This window comes from Anas platyrhynchos, chromosome 2 (assembly GCF_047663525.1).
Source record: "Anas platyrhynchos isolate ZD024472 breed Pekin duck chromosome 2, IASCAAS_PekinDuck_T2T, whole genome shotgun sequence".
NCBI classification, from domain to species: Eukaryota; Metazoa; Chordata; class Aves; order Anseriformes; family Anatidae; genus Anas; species Anas platyrhynchos.
In genome coordinates, this window is record NC_092588.1 from 79,976,120 (window position 1) to 79,992,636 (window position 16,517).

A 16,517-nucleotide genomic window follows, 5' to 3' on the forward strand; every position below is an offset into this window, starting at 1 on the left:
TTCCAGCAACAAGTGGCACATCTGCTTTCAAGATGTGCTTTGCTGCTCCCTGACAGCCACCCAGACATCCAGCTCCTCTCTGAACACAAGTTGCAGCTGTGACATTTTAATTTGCTCCTTTAGTAAAACGATTACCACCCCTTCCCAGAGGCCTTCAACCACCTCACCGAACGCAGCTTTTGAGAGCCAGCCTCGCGGCCGCTGACCCTGGGCTGCAGCCCTGATCCTTGCCCAGTCTCATTTTTGGGGAGAGAGAGCAGGCTCTGGGTAAAAATTATCCCAACACCTTGCATTGTTTGGAGCCCCTGGGGGACGCTCTGTGGGGCCGCATGGTTTCCATTTGGCGTTATGATTATTTTTACGAGTTTAGCCAAGCTGCTGCTTGGACTCCTGCATCGTGCAACTCCAGCGGCCTGCAGCGTGCGAGGCAGCCACTCGGGCTTTAGGGGCACCCTGCATCCTATGCTTTAGCAACACGAGCAGAAAGCATGGCTGGCCAGAAAAAAGAAGCCCCCCCACACACTACTACGTCATATGGGGCTGTATTACGTCACAGCCCCACATTCGCAGCAGGCGCTATGAGAAGGGGGCTCTGGGTGCCCTCTGCCCATTTCATGGGGGTGAGGGGCTTCGCCTAAAAAAAAACCACGGGGAGGGGGTTTGGAAGGAGGGGGACACGCCGTTACCTGCGCTCGGGGGCGGCCGAAGCCCTCCTCGTCGCGGTCCCCGCACAGGGCCCTCCGCAGGCGCTCCAGGTGCTCCCGCAGGGTGACCCGCTGGTGGAAGGAGAAGGCCGGGTGCAGCGAGGCCATGGTGAAGAGCAGCAGCAGCTCCTCCTGCGCACCGAAACCCAGGCCCTGCGCGGCGGGGAGGGCAGCCTGGCCGTTCTCCCCGGCGCCGTCCATCACCACCACCACGTTGTTGTCGTCGTCTTCCTCCTCCTCCTCCTCCTCCACCGCCACCTCCTCGGCCGCCTCCTCGTCGGCGGCGGCGCCGGGCGGGGGCCGCCTGGCCGGGCAGCTCTGCAGGATGGAGTCCACCTGGGGCAGCAGGCGGTGCAGGCGGCCGGCGGCCTCGCGGTTCTCGGAGCCCAGCAGGGCCAGGTAGACGATGAGCTTGGAGCGCACGGCCGGGTCGCGGAAGTCGCCCAGCTGCCCGGGGTCGCTCAGCCCGTTGGCCTTGGCCTCCGAGTCGCGGAGGCAGTGGTAGTCCTTGCGGGCCAGGTCCTCCAGGCACGAGCCGAGGAAGCGCAGCTCCAGCGGGTTGCACAGGTCCAGCAGCCCCACCATGAACTCCAGCCGCTGCGCCGAGCCCAGCACCAGCCCGAACCACTCGTACACCGTCTCCTTGTCGGTGCGGGCCGCCGCCGAGCCGGGACCGAGGGCGGCAGCGCCCGGCGTGGCGGCGGCGGAGGGGGTGGGGGGGTGGGGGGGAGGCGGCGGCGGGGGCGGCGGGCCGGGCCCGGGCCCCGTGCCGGTGCCCAAGCCGTGCAGCTGGCTCGGCCTGTCCGGCCCGCACCCCCTCCCCGCCGCGGCTCCCCCGCGGGCCGGCGGCCGGGGCAGCTGCTGCAGCTGGAGGTGACAGTCCAGGGCCGCGCCGGGCTCCTTCAGACCCAGCCCCGCGGCCGCCGCCGCCTCTTCCGCCGCCGCTGCCTTGTGGCTCGTCTGCTTGAGGGGCAGCTTCATCTTCAGCATTCTCGGCCGCGGGCGGCCGCCAGCGTCCCGCGGGGCCCGGCTGCGGGGCTGGGCGCGGAGGGGAAGGGGAGGAAGGGAAGGGAGGGGAGGGAGGAGAGGGGAGGGGAGGGGATGGCGGCGCTCAGGCGGAGCCGCCGCTCATCGCTGCCGCGGCCCTGCCGCGCGCTCCGCTGCGTGCCGGGAAACGGGGGGGGCGCAGGCAGCGAGGGAGGGAGGAGGGCGGCGGCTCCCGCAGCGCCCCCCCGGCCACCTCCTCCTCCTCCTCCTCCTCCTGCTGCCCCTATGGGCGCTGCCGACGTCAGCGCGCTCGCGGCCGCTGGGCGGGGCGGCCGTTGGGGCCGTTAGGGCGGTTGTGGCGGTTGGCCGCCGGGCTGTGTGGCGGCGCTGCCTCAGGGGTGCCCGAGGGGTGGGCGCTGTGAGGGGGCTCCCGCTGCCCCGCGCTGTTCCTATAATCACACGATCAAGCAGCCCGAGCAGCCCCGCTGCTTGCTCCGGCTCCCACACGTCCACATAAAGGCATAAAAACCGAATCCCCAAACCCGTTCCATCGTGGTGAAGAACAAAATGTGGTCTACTAATCACAGTCAGCGTCCCTAAACGGCTTACAGCAGCACAGCACGAAGGGTCGCTGCTAGCCCCCCCTTATCTGTCTGTCCGGGAGCTGACTGTGCTGCCATGAAAGAGCCTATTTATGAAAATGCAAGTAAATGTCCTGCAGATTGTAATAATCTCGCATGCATTGCTCAGATTTGACACAGAGCTTCAGTGTACTCTTCAATGGTGGTTACAGACTAAACCATATCCTGATTTCTTATATATATATTCCGTGAATACATATACTCACACATTTTATTAAAAATTAAGTTCTAGGTAGTATATGTTAGGTTTATCCTTTCCCAGTGGCTGCTTTGTCTTCTTCTAGTAACACAGACTTGAACCCGAATCGGCGAACTGATTTCTTTTCTACTCTTTCAGTACCTTCACAGCCCGTTGTCACTGCCCTCACGGCCTCTTCCAAGGCTTGTGACAGCAGAAATGTAGCAGGGAGTGGGAAATTGCTCTTCCTTTTTCTCCCAGATTTTTAGCAGTTCATCAGTCCCAGAACTAGGAAGGTGAAGAGTAGGTGTAAGAGGTCTCATAAACCCATTTATTCTTCCATTTTATCTTCCTACGCAGTTCACTGGTCAGGGCCTGGCTGGACCGATGAATCACTCCAAATCCTTACAGTTAACAGAACAGTTATCACAGTATCCCAGCATAGTATTTTCTTACCATTATGAAGCAATAATTCTTGTCACGGTTTTTGTTCTGTTTTGTTTTTCCAGATAAAATCAACCATGACTATCGCAGCAGATATACCAAGCTGAAATCATGGATTTGCTGAAACATGACCAGAGGCTTCTGCTTTGAACGGCTGTTTGGTCTGAATAGAATTTGCAGGATCAGAATTAAAATTGTATGGGCGTTAGAAGTAACATTTCTCATATTTTAACAAGATGTGATTTGAATAAAATGTGACATAGTTCCAAACAGATAACACCACAGAGAGGGGAAAATGAATTTAATTCTGGTGGGAGGGAAGAAAGGAGATGAGAGAAAGTCCACTGAGCCATTCCTAAGTCCACAAAAGTAAGAAAAATTGCACACGCAGGAGGGTAATGGTCGAAAGTACACTCCCCAAGTCCAGAAAATACTTGAGCATGTGCCTACATCCATCCCAGTGTGATAGTTCCCAAGCTGATGCTAGGTGTCACAACTAAGCTTAAGAACCTGATTAACTCAGCCCCTTCGTGTCTCCGCTTTTCTAATGGTTTAAACTATGATAACTGAGGAAAACAGATTAGAAATACAGGGAAAAAAAAAAAAAAAAAGGACAGGGAATGGTGTGAGAAGGCAAAAGGAAGGCAAAGGTACCCCAAGTGGGGTTAAAAGTACTTCAGTAGCTCAGGGAGTTGGCAGCAAGAAGAAACAGGACAGTATGGAACAAGAACTGAAACTCTGAGTATCCAGAGGAAATGAAAGTGAAACTCAGGGCTGGGAATGGAAGAAGAAAGCAGCAGGGCAATGCATGAACGCTGCTGTGATACACTGCCCTTGAGATGTCCTAATCTGATTTTCTTAGCAGCATGTTAGAGGAGATGGGAAAAAGAACTGTGACTTCTGCGTGATGCATGCCACAGACTTGTAGGGAAACAAGGGCAAATCAGTCAAAGCAGGTACACACCAGCTGGTTATGGTGCGGTACATACGGAGGGAATAGCCTAACTAGAGCAGCAAGTAAAGATCCCCCATAAAGGTTTGGAGCAGTTTTGCTCACTCATGATTTGCCATTTATCTTAGGAGAGTTGGTAGGTTGTTTTTTTTTGAGTAGCTTACCTTTTGTGAAACAGGTGAACATTACCTTTCAGTCAGGACTCTCTGGAAGAAAAAAGTCTTGAGAACACGACAATTTGAAATTCACTGAAAACAAAACCTGACAAATCAATATGTTACTACATTAAAAAAAAATCTTATTGTTTTAATGGTTTTTGAATATTTGAGCTCATTTATTCTTTCCTTTGTCCTCCTCTTTTTCAGGATGAGCTGAACAAGCTTATATTCCTCTGTGCAGATGGGGTCTAGTGGCTCTAGTGTCTAGAGCAAGGCAGCCTGATGGCATGTGGAAGGGTTAGGGTGTCACAATATCACCCCTGAGGTTGGATCTCTCAGTCAAAAACCAAGTCCACTGATCAAATGGCAGCATTTACTTAGCCATCTTCCCAAACACATAATTTGTAGCCTGGTTATATTTTCAATAACGGAAAGATGCATTTAAGTGCTTGTTTTAATACTGATTTTAAAAATCTGATATCATAACTTCCTCTTTAAGTAAATTAAAAATGGTATTGGCAGGAAGTCTTTATCATTTAAGATCAGACATGATGGATGGATCATTTCATGGTACGTTATTAGACAGTTCTGAAAGCTAAAGCTATGTTTAAGGAATGATATTTTTCCAATACGCATGTGCGGAATGAAGACATGCACTTTTCGGACTAATGTAACTAGTGACATTCAGAAGATGACCCACAGTCCTAATTTCATTTGCACCCTGTGCAGGAATAAATATACTGTTTTAAACGCAGTTTAAGTAGCTTACACGTGGCTTTGGATTTAAAGTTACTGGAAAATAAGTTCAGTGTAGGCTGAGGGTGTGTCCCTGGGATTAACATCATTATGAAAGCCCATTTCTAAAGTCAAAGTTGTTGGTTATTCATTTGCAAAGGTCACCTGTCCCAGGACTCTGTGGCAAGCTGGCCAATAAAGGCAATGTTACGAAACACGGTTGCAAATTTCAGTTCACCGTTCAAGGGAAGCTGAACTGAGGCCGCAACCCTTTTTTTTACGTAACTGTCAAAGGTGAACGTTTAATATTTTCACCTGGATGCAGATGAGAAATGTACGAAAGACTGAAACATTACCAAGCTGCCAAGATTTCAGCTGATGTGCAGAGCGGGCTGCCTACCTGCACGGGGGTTCCAACCCGTGGTACAAATGGCAGTCTGTATTGGTTTGGTCTTCTCTGCGTAAAATAGTAAATAACAGTTAACAAGAGAGTTTAGGGAGAGCAAAGAATATACCAGCACTGGGATACTCACTTATGCACAGAAAGCTACTGCCTGATCTAGGTGAGAAATTGCTCTGGGGAGAACAAAGTGATGGGATTTCCAAAAGCATCCAGCTTTGGGCTTTCAGATATTGCAGAGAGGCCAGTGACTGCAGGGAATTTCAGGTGAACCACTGCTGTGGGCTTTCACAATGGGCCCATGGACATGTGCGTACAGGCAATCTGTGTGCACAGTTCTGCCAACACCAAGGTTTTGCTGTCTTGGGAAGTCCTGCCTAAGTTAGGCCACTGGGCACCAGGCCATTCGAGCACATGCCCAAATCAGTCCCTGTTCTAGTTACCAGTGAGGTACATCCTTAAGTGTAGGGCAGTGAAACTTAAACACCTACACACAGAAGAAAAGACCTAGGCCACCTTAAACATCTGATTAAAGTTAATTGAAATCTGTTCTTAAACGAGGGCCTGCAGGAGGAATGTAGGTGTGGCTCCGGCACGCCAGAGCCCAAGCACCAGGCCTGCCTGGAGTTAGTCATGTACGTGATAATTGTGTGTGCAACGAGCACCCGGGAATCAAACTCTCCGGAGAGGTTTGTTGGCTGGATTATTTCATCATCTCTGCATTTATGCCAGCAGGAGAAGAACAAAATCCCGCTCAGACCGTGTGCACCAAACGTCCTTCAGAATAAATACGGACTCGGAGGTGCTTGGCGAAGAAGCTTTACATCCTGACCTTTAAAATGTGCAGTCACGGTACGGGAGACCAAGCGATGCCAGAGTGAGCTGCAGAAGAGTCATGAGTCACTTGTGAAATCTCTGCTGCACAGAAGGAACACGTTATCCCTTCACTCTGCTGGTAGTGCCAGTCTCTTGCTGTCTTAAGAGACCCATCTGCTGCTGCCCAAATTAGACACACAGCTCTTGCCGTCACCATGCAAAGCAGTCGGTGCTCAGAGCGTGGCATTCTCCCTAGCCTGAGCCTTGCTTAGCATCTTACCTACAGCAAGGGAAACCCCCTCCTGCCAGGCGTGGCTTACATCCCATGCATGGCCTCAAGAGAGGAAGGGCTGCTGTGCAGCTGCCAGAGCTGATTTCTCAGCACTGGGACTCTGCAGGTCTTTGCCAGCAAGCCTGACAAAGGACAAAAGGAGAGAGCTTCCTTTGGGGCAGAAGTTGCCATCATGAGCCGATGGGTGAAATGGGGGTCTGGTGAAGAACTGAGCACCTCAGCTGCACGGTTCATGGCATTACCTGAGGAATTTGCTACTACTCATTTGTCTTCAGCTCTGCACACTTCGGCTGGCTCACGGCACACAACATTGCTGTTGGGAAAAAAAAAGTTCAAGCTTCAGCTGACCTCAGTGTGCCACTGCTGCTTGTTTGAGTCCCCAGCGTATGTCTTAGCCTGGAAATAATGCAGGAATGCTTACCAGAGCAGATGTTACACTGCCATTCAGTTATTTTAGAGTGGGTTGTGAAAATATGTAAATCCAGAGAAAAAAAAAACCTTCACTTTCCCCATGCACGTCTCCTGCAATGTATGCATAGATGTTGAGATTCTCTTAGTCCAAATGACCAGTCCTTGAAAGCTTCGATAATTGCCCTTCTGGGATGTCCAGTGCTTCGTTCAGGTGTGGATCCCTGCTCCTAAAGTGGGACTTCTCCATTTGGCAACCCTCTCGAAAATAGAGCAAGCAATTGGAAATCTCTTGATGGGTAGGTGTTTCAGACTGGAGATGTTTCTCATTTTCTGCTTCTGAAGAATGAGTAGGTTGCACTGAAATAGTGACATCTGTGGGAGATTTTAAAGTCTGATATATATTTATTAGGACTTCATGGCACATAAGTGGGATGGCTTACAATCTGTGATATTTGAGGAAAAGCATCACAGAAATCATTCTGGGGGAAAAAAAAAAAAAAAAGAGTAATTCAATTAATCAATAGAGACAATACCTCCTGAGGAAAAAAAAAAATCGGAATAAATTCCTGGTCCTACTGAAATCAAATTTGGTATTTAGTATCAAGCTCAGGAACCTCGAGCAAGCCTGAAGCAGGGATCTGTTGTACAGAAAATATCTACAGCATCTCTGGGCACTGAGCATCAGTGTGGCTCCTTGGAGCTACGACGTGCAGCCCATGGGAAGACGGATGTGTCACCAGCGCTGCCCTCAGCTCAGCCAGTCTCCAGCCTTACTTGTAGCTTGACCTTGCATGTAAAAGTGACAGCTCTTGCACTTTGCTTAGCAGACAGACATTTCATGTGGTTGAAGCCCAAAGCATCATTAATTAATCTTTTTTTTTTTTTTTTTTTTGTCCTCAGTTACAGGCTGTCCTTAATAATCAAAGACAAGTGAAGGGTCACAAAATTACCCCATTTCACCCTGCCTCCATGTCACCCCTACCTCTGGGGATGTTTTTAACAGGATATAATTATCATCCATAGTCATCTACTACCTCCTGAAAATAATAGGCTAGTCATGCCTTGCTTTCTCTAGCATGTATTGAACAAGCAATCAGAATTTCAAAGAGGAATACCCTTTCTTTCTCAGGAATCTGGAAAATATTACAGGCTCTGAAAAAAGGAAGCTTCATGTCCCTTCCCCAGAGGTCCCAAGATTGCCTGCTGCAAGGGAAGACATCATCTGTAGAAGCCAGGCTGCCTAAAGGACAACATGGATAATGCCTGGAGTGTTTCCAAGATGGGCAGTGATGCTGTATCCAGAGCTGGCCGGCTCAGGACTCGTGCAGACTAGTGTTTTTGCCCGAGGTCCCCGTTCACGGGCTTCCTTTTCTTCTGCCATACACCTGAAACATCTGCTTGCCATCTGCGGTAAACTCATCCTGCCACGAATGAGCCTTCCTCTGTGTTTGTGCAGCAGCCAAGGCATTGATCGAGGCCTCTAGAAAGTAATATAATATATAATAAAATACATAATTAAGAAATCCTGTCTTAGTCAGGGACACGTTTTGCTTTTTATATCTTTAATATTCCTGGTGTACTTTGAGACACTAAATGAATAACAAACTTTAATACTTTGAGTTTGCCTAAAGATGATAAAAAAGCCCTGACGATAGAAGGCTTAAATTGGAAAACGTTGTGAACACGCAGTCCACAGTGCAGCTCTCTTATCTGTCTTGATGACTGGCTTTATCACCTCCCAGAGAAAAGGTGGAAAAATCAATTAAATCAAATGAATTACACCGTTGAAACCTTTTGTGGGATCCCTAAAAAGGCACTCCAGTTCCTTGGGAAAGGATGTGCTATACCTGGGTTTTAAATCATTTCACCAATTTAACTTTTTACCAATTTAATTACTAATCTGTGTCGGAAGCTAGATGCAAGATAATTTTGCCCAATTCTTTCTTTTTCTCCCTTGCCTGCTTTAAAGGCTCTCCAGGGATTGCCTTTCTTCAGCTCTGAACATCCTGTTTAAATACTTCAAAAAAAACTTTGAAATGTGAACATCTAGCTTGGATATGTAGCTTAAATCCAGCATCTAATGAATTCCAAGGGGTTCCTAGCTCCCCAAATTTCTCTGAACATCACACTCTGGCTAATTTTAAAATTATATTGTCCTAGGAACTTGTGTTTTTAAGCACTTAGGGAGCATAGTAATGAACACGAGAGAAAAGCCAAAGAAACGTGACAGAGACCTGAGTTTCAAACTCCAAGTGCCAGAGATGTGAACATCTTTTCCTTTTAAATAAGCTCTCAACCATAAAAGAAAAAAAAAAAATCTGCTGAAGCTGATTTGAGACATGCAGCCTAACAAGAGGTTTCCTCTCACTAGAGCTCTGAAAATACTTGGACTTTTTTTTTTTTTTTGCCATCTGCCAAGCACTTTTCAAGTACTGTTTGCTTAATTTTAACCCTCTCCTGAGGGACCAGTAAAAAATTACTGTGTTCTTGTCCAAGGTGCAGAAATTGAAACAAACATGAATAGCCTCCAAGCAGCAGTGGGAGCTCTGGTGGAAGCGAGGGGCAAGCCACACTGCCCACGCCAGCCCTGTGTTTCACTCAGCCCACTGCCAGGGCACAAAACCTTCCTTATTTCTATCTTCATTTCTCCTGTCTGCAAACGGACCTCATACATTGAGCACAGGAGGGTGTTTAATGAAAGAACTAAGAAACGCGGCTGAACCTCATCACCTCCAGCTAACCAAACACTGACACATCACCTTCTACCGTAACTACTGCCAAACGTATACACTTGGTACGTTTTAGCACTCTCAGTTCTCTTGTTTTTTCTTACGTCAAAGTATTTGTTGCAGTGGATAAGCCTCAATTACACGTCTGAAGAATACATGCTCATACCGCCATGCAACATCACCCAAGCGTTCAGAACAGCGGTGGTTTTCTTGTTGGTCATAAGACCCAGCAGGCAAGGCCTAATAGCTTGCTTCCCACTGGCTTCTCTCTCCTGTGGCCATCTCGAAGCTTTAGTCTGAGCAGCATGGCGGAATTGGTCCACAGAGTGCAATTAATTGTAGATTATAAATATAGTGTCAGGAACTTTGCCAAGGTGATAATATTAGGCAGCGCTCTTAGGCACTCAAGTAGCGCGATTTAACCCTAAGTAGTATCCACATTTCCAAAGATGATCAGAGCTGACAGATTTTGACTCAAAAAAAAAGTCAAAACTATGCTTTTGAAAATTATGCTGCATTGCATTCAGTGTGAATTAGAGAACAGCATCAAACCTGAGAAACACTGCTTTCCATTAAATAAAAAGTATTGTTTGAAATAAATTCTCTATCAACTCACATTGCAAAGGCGGCAGCAGAAATGGGACGTTACGTTAGGAGCTCAGTATTCCTAAACTGTATTGCCTGACCCTGCCAACAGTCCACACGAAGATCCATTTTACTGCACTGTACCACTATAAAAAGAAGCTTAAAATGCAAGCAAAATAATTGGAACCAGTCAAAACTTCCAACAAAATGTATTTGCATTGAAAAATGTTGTTTTGCCAAAGCTCAAGTGATGTGTTGGGATACATTATTTGTGATTAAATCCTTAATGGTGTCTAAAAACTGGCATTATCTTCTTACTGCCAAGCAGGCATAAGCAGAAATGGGATTTTTCCAATCTTGCAATGGATGCTTCAACGCAGCTCTGCTGGATAAAAATAGCTTCCAAGCCTAATGCAGATTGATAACATTTCCAAACGATAGGAGAAATTCTTGTCCTGAGGCTAGCTACAAATTTTGCTCGTGTCTTCTTCAAAGTCCATTTACATGATTAGAAGGGTGCCAAGTTACTGTTGCACAAATGAGAGTAACTCAGAGCACTGGGAATATCGTCTCAAATGAAGCTTTCATATACACCCACAGTACAAGTATTTTATAAAGTTTGCTGTCACAACCTTCTTGGCACAGAAAGTCACAACTATAAAGCAGAGCAGCCGTTCTGTCTCCTGTATGAGGAGACAGAACGGCTGTGAAGAGGAGAGGGCAAGGTTAAGAAGAAAGTGCAGGCCAAATACTGTCTAGTGCTCAGGAAAGAGGCCTGAAGAGTGCTCCCACACTCAACCTGTCTGCGTGTAATTGTGTTCTGGGACAACAGCATGAGCTGCTCCAGCCCCACTTGGGCATGGCCCCACCTTGTCCTAGGTGGAAGGCTCCCACCATGTCTTCTCCATCACCACTGGTGCTTTTCTGATCCCACTGCAAATAGGCTCAGGTAGCTGAGCGTGCAAAAAAAATTACTATTTTATTTTAAACTTGGTAATTATAGTTTTGCATCCGTTACTTTTCTGTTTTGATCTTCGAACTCTCTCACCATCAGACAAACTTCATGTTGAGGCAAAGCAAGACTCTGGCTAGGACTAGAACTGCACTTGTTCCAGCTCTGACTTACACCAGCTTAAACCATCATGGACATGTGTCGTAAATGTTTTCCAAGCCTAGCATGAAATCTGCAGGTTTGGGACAGTGTTAGTTGATTTAGAGCTATTGCTAGCTATACCCTGGAGATCTCTGCAAGGTCAAAACTAATTCTTCGCAGAGACGACCAAGCAGACATCACTGATACAAGAATAATTAGATACCACATTTCAGTTTACTAACTGACAATTTGTTTGGCAAAGAGACATCTTCTATTATGCATATCTTGAACTACTCAGTCTCTGTTTTCAATGTTCTTTGCTCAAATCCATGCAAAACCAAAGTTTTTCCTGAATCCCAGCCCACCCATAATACTGAACTATCAGAGAAAAATTAAATATTTTCATTTGTGCTCCCTTTCAAGAGAAATAAACAGAAGAGCATAGATATACCATACTCGTATGTGCTGGCACGCAGGGAAGTCATCCTGCTCTGCTTAAAGAGCAGCAAAGGCAGGTTTCTTCGTTTAGATAATTGATGCATGCGTAGCCATCCTTAGAGGTACCCACTCCCTTTTGGCTGGCATCATACCTTCCCCTGCCTCCCTGTCTGAACCCCCCTTTCCCCCTGTTCGCAGGTGGCATGGTGGCGCTGCAGTGGGACTTGAGAGCAGGTGATGGGACCCCAAAGCCCTCAATGGTGCTCAAGGGATGTGGGTTTTGCACCAGGGACAAGGGTAAACTAACTGAGCAGTTGGGCAGAGGTCATGGTCATGTCCCACAGGGACGGAGGACAGAAAATGCACAAGGCATGCTGTCGCAGACAGTTGTTGGGTCCCCATCACTGGATTTCCCTCACGTTTAGCTGTACAATTTGTACAACCATGAGGCCTCCCCTCAGCCTTCTCTGCTCAGGGCTGAGCAAACCCAGGGACCTCAGCTGCTCCTCATATCTCTTCCTCTCCAGACCCTTCACCATCTCCATTATCTTCCTTTGGACAAGACTAATGGCCTAAGACTTTGGACAACTCTCTAATCATTTTCTGTCCTTCTTATATTGGTGAACCTTCCACTGTAAGATCTTAAAACATTTTACAAACAGCAATATGGTAAAGCCCGGCACATTTTAGTCAGGTTTTCTTTTTTTCATCTCCTGTTGCAGACAAAAAGCTGAGGTGCTGAGTGGTTGAAGTGCTGTGCTCAACCTGTAGAGGCACAACCCAAACTCCTAGCCCTCAGACTTCCCAACAGGCACACCCTTCTGCCCTGAAATTGCATCTTGAAATGGGGAAGCAAGAAAAGAAAGCTGCTTCAACAAAACTGTAAGCTCAGTTTTAAATTGGAGTAAGTAGGTAATGGGAATACGAGGACCTGGGTAACACACATGAAAACAGTGAAGGAAGGTGACTAGAGAAGGGTGGTGGGATTAAACTGGTGAGATGTTCTCCTACTCATTGTAGCAATTAGCCGTCTGGCAGAAGTGTAAAGGAGACATACATTATGTGACATGCACCAGCCAACTCCAGTGCTGGTGATAACAGCACCAGAAGCTCATGGGCCTGCTGCTGGAGGGTGACACCAGCCCCAGGCAGGAAGGTGGCAGGGCCTGCATCGCGCAGCCCAGGTGTCCTCACAGAAATGACCCAGGCCCTGGCTGCAGGAGGGATTTCCTGTAGGCCAGGCCATGACAAAATAAATAAATCCAGACTTGCCAGCCCATTGATAAGAGAAACGAGAGTTGTTTTTTTTTTTTTTTTCCCTCCCCTATCTTTGAAGGAGGATCCCTGCCTGTCACTTTTAATTAGCCAAATTATGGCTGTCATGGCATTATGCGTCTCATTAAGTACTAGGAGTCTGCCTCAGATATTATAGGGAAATTACAGAGCCAGACTTGCTAAGATTCCTTCTCCCAACCAGAAGAATACGGTATTTACCTGAATCAAACCTTTGTTTCATCCCAGCTCATTTTTAGTCCTGTTTTACATCTTTCTAATAGTAACTAAGGACTTTAGTTCAGTGGTGCTATTCTCAGAAAAAAATAAATAAATCAATAGATGGACAGGCCTCTGTATTACCAGGCATACTGACCTCTCGCTCTTACGGCCAGGATGGTGAAGTACCACATACCTTTGCCTCAAGATACCTTGCACATAATGTCTTAATATTTTTCTATCAAAGGCACGCAACCATTTACTTCTGCAATGGAAATTCCTCTCCCTCGCTGGGGTTTATGAGGTTTTGCTTATAAATGCGGCACACATCACTGTTGTAATTCTTCCCCTGCATAATGATTTATCTATCTATTGGAGACAGCTGTCAGACAGGCTCCAGTTCAAATACAGTGTGCTGCAGAAACAGGCTATACCTTTCCACAGCGACCATGTTTTTCCTTACCTTGCTGTTGCTCTAAAGAAGTCATAGATCCAAACCTACCTAAACCATTGCTACTAACACAGGCATTTATATGCAAAAAGCAGAGGAATAACCACTGAATAAAAGTGGTTTTTGAATTCTGTATTAAGATCTTATTCCATCCACAAGAATTGATAATGCATAGCTTTCAGCTACCCTTACTCTCCCTAAGTTTTTAATTACAGAAGCCTTTGGGATCTCAGGCAAATGTGCGGGTCCCGTTGTCCTCAGCACAAACACAGAATAAAAGGATGGTGAGTGCGAAGCATGGGTGTAAGGCCAGATGCAATGGGCAATCGGTGGATAAATACATGGAGGCAATGAAGTGATATTCATCAGCGCAAGATGTCCTGATCTCAGCGCCCAGGTGGCTTAGCCCTTGTCATTGCTTTTTATCAGCATCGTAAAAAGGCAGGGTGCTTTAAGGTGACCAGTGAAAGCAGTTATTAAAACAGCTGCGTGCATGCCTTCGTTAAACTCCACTACAGTAGGAAAATTGGCATTGGAGAAAATCCGATGGTGTTTACGTAACGCACATTTTCAATAGTGGAGACAGCAAGGTCTAGGGGACAGCAGCTTGAGGGGCTTGTCCTTGTAGGGACAGGGATGGTGCAGCTCCCAGCACGAGCGCAGGAGATGGCAGAGGGAGGGAGGAAGCAATCCCAAACCAAGACCAGGGAGGACATCCAAGGGGGAGCAGTTGGAAGGGAGGTGGAAGATGGGCAACATGTGGCAACAATATTGAAGGGGATGAGAATGAAGTGCTATGTAATACAGGAAAAGGAGCACAGAGGAGAGAGGTCAGGTGGCGCAGAACCTGGGGAGAAGCTCAGCTCGCCCAGCATGTTTCAGCCTGAAGAAAGGATGACACACAAGACGATGGGTGCAAGGACACTGACCAAGTCTGCAGCCACGTTGCATAAGCTCAGGGAGCAATACAGCTATACCTGTGAGGGGCAGAGTGGCCGCCTGGATCTCTGAAGCTTTGCCTGTTTTCCAAACGCATTTCCAGGCTTTGCTACCAACACCAAACATACCGTTTACTTTCTCTTTCCCCTCAGACATACCAAGTCTCCCTGGGAAAATACAGTTAGCCTCTATAAAATCATCAGCATGCTGCTAAGTAAGTTTAGTCCCTTCCAAGTCCTGCTATGCAGTTAAAAACTGGACCACGTGCTTCCTGTTGAAGCAGAACATCGTGTCCCACCTTGGAAAATACACTACATTTGAGCGTCTGCATTTAGTGGGGCAAACTAATAGGACCGGCAGGGCAGCAAACATGAGACCTCTAGTACACAAGCCACTAATTTACCAGTCTTGTAAATAAGATACAGACCAGTCAATAAAGCAAAATTCAATTTAGTTCTCTCCAGGGAAGAAAATCAAAAGAAGAGACCCAGAAGAAGAAGAAGTAAAAAAGAAAGATTTTGGCTCCTGAACATCTTCTATCCGTTCCTTTTCAAAATCTGCTTTTATTTATCCTCTGGTTTTCATTGATCTCTGGCGATAAATGTTCCAGCTGAGAGAACTGAGCTTTAACAGACAATTTTTCTTCCCTCTGCCAAAAGTGATCAGGTTTCCTCTGTGAGCACTGCTCAAGAGCCCTCAGTCAAGTTGAAATATATCTCAATTCAGAGGATTATAACCAAATTAAATACAGCTTTGCTCTCAAAGATTATTATATTTTTTTAGGATCTCCAGAAGACATTTTCATTCCTTTTCACCCTAAAACACACAGATTTATTGTCAGCATATGGTGTTTTCTGAAATCCAGCACAAGCTTTGTGCTGCACCTTCACATACTACAAACCCTCCTCCTCTCCCCTCAGCCTGCCTGTGACTTCCTTCCTCACCCTCCTTTGCCAGACACCTCCTGGTCCCCGTGCTCTCACCTTCTTCTCACCTTCTGCTGCCATTTCCAGACCCGAGCATTCATCCCTCAGCCTGCTGGCACTGTCACCTTTGTGTACTCATCCCTACAGGTCCCCAGCAGGGGACGGGATGAGTCCAGAAGCCTCCAGGAGACCCTCATCCTGCAGCAGATATCACCTGGGCCCTGCAGGCTGCTGGGTTGCTGCTCAGGAGCCTCCCATCTGACTGGCACGAGGTGAAAATTAGCTACTCACAGATCTGCAAATCAAAAAAAAAAAAAAAAAAAAAGAAAAAAAAAGTGTAAAAGTGCTGCTTGAAACCAGCCCGCCTCCTCCTTACTGCTGCTAGTGAATCACTTTTTCCTGTTCCCCCTTTTTTTTGTTTGTTTGTTTTTGTTGTGTGTTTGTTTTTTTTTCTCCCTCCTCAGCTTCTCTCAAGATATATTTGGGTATTTTCTGACTGCAAGCATCTCAGAGTAAGCTTCCTCCCATCCCAAAGCTTTGAAGCTCCCTTTTACGAGACAGGAGTTAAATTCAGTGGCAAATCCCAAGGAGCAGCTGATTTAAACACTGTTTACTGAGGGAAAGTGCTTCTTTTAGCCTAGATTTGAGGCATCTGTGTGTAGCCATTCCCACCCACCCCCCCCAAAAAAAAAAAAAACAACCATGCTCTCAGTGGTTGAAACAGCACAGCACAGCGTGCCACGTTCGCAGTGTGGGCCCTGGCACTTCTCATCTAAATGCTGCGAAGCGGGAGCCCACGTACGAGAGCTGTGGCATTTGCATGGCAGCACCTCGGAGTGCTCACACCGGGGCTTCTGAGCTTCCCACGTGCCTGACGTATATAAAGTGTAGGTGCACGCATGAAGGGAAACGCTTGCCAAGAGTGTATTTCTACGTGGGTTTTCCCCGCTTCGTCTCTTTCCTATCCCCTGTAACGAAACCTCCCAACCTGCTGAAATCAGCAGGCTTGCGTTTTAGTGGGTCAAGTGGCCCAGTGTGCAAAGCAATGGGTAAATTAAGCATTGATCGTGCTTCGGTAAATCGGGAATTACTTGGGGGTAATTAGCTAAACATCACCTAGTCTTTACTGAAAGGGGGTTGCTAGCTG

General features: G+C 47.3%; 1 protein-coding gene and 1 long non-coding RNA gene across 6 annotated transcripts in view; both read right to left on the bottom strand.

Moving 5' to 3' along the window:
- Nucleotides 1-1,973, bottom strand: part of ZCCHC2 (zinc finger CCHC-type containing 2) — a 40,631-nt gene extending 38,658 nt beyond the window's left edge. For 4 of the 5 annotated variants that reach the window (XM_038173981.2, XM_038173980.2, XM_038173979.2 and 1 more), the window contains exon 1: nt 687-1,971. In XM_038173981.2, coding sequence (XP_038029909.2) covers nt 687-1,694 — 1,008 coding nt within the window. In that variant the 5' untranslated portion in view covers nt 1,695-1,971. Of the gene's footprint in view, nt 1-686 lie in introns of all 5 variants that reach the window. The other variant, XM_038173982.2, reaches the window with a different exon arrangement.
- A 5,366-nt stretch (nt 1,974-7,339) lies between these two features.
- Nucleotides 7,340-15,912, bottom strand: LOC119715774 (uncharacterized). The gene is made up of 3 exons (XR_011807749.1): nt 15,764-15,912; nt 15,428-15,665; nt 7,340-8,198 (listed from the first exon to the last, which is right to left on the bottom strand). It is a non-coding gene; the product is annotated as an uncharacterized lncRNA (long non-coding RNA).
- Nucleotides 15,913-16,517: the final 605 nt, after the last annotated feature.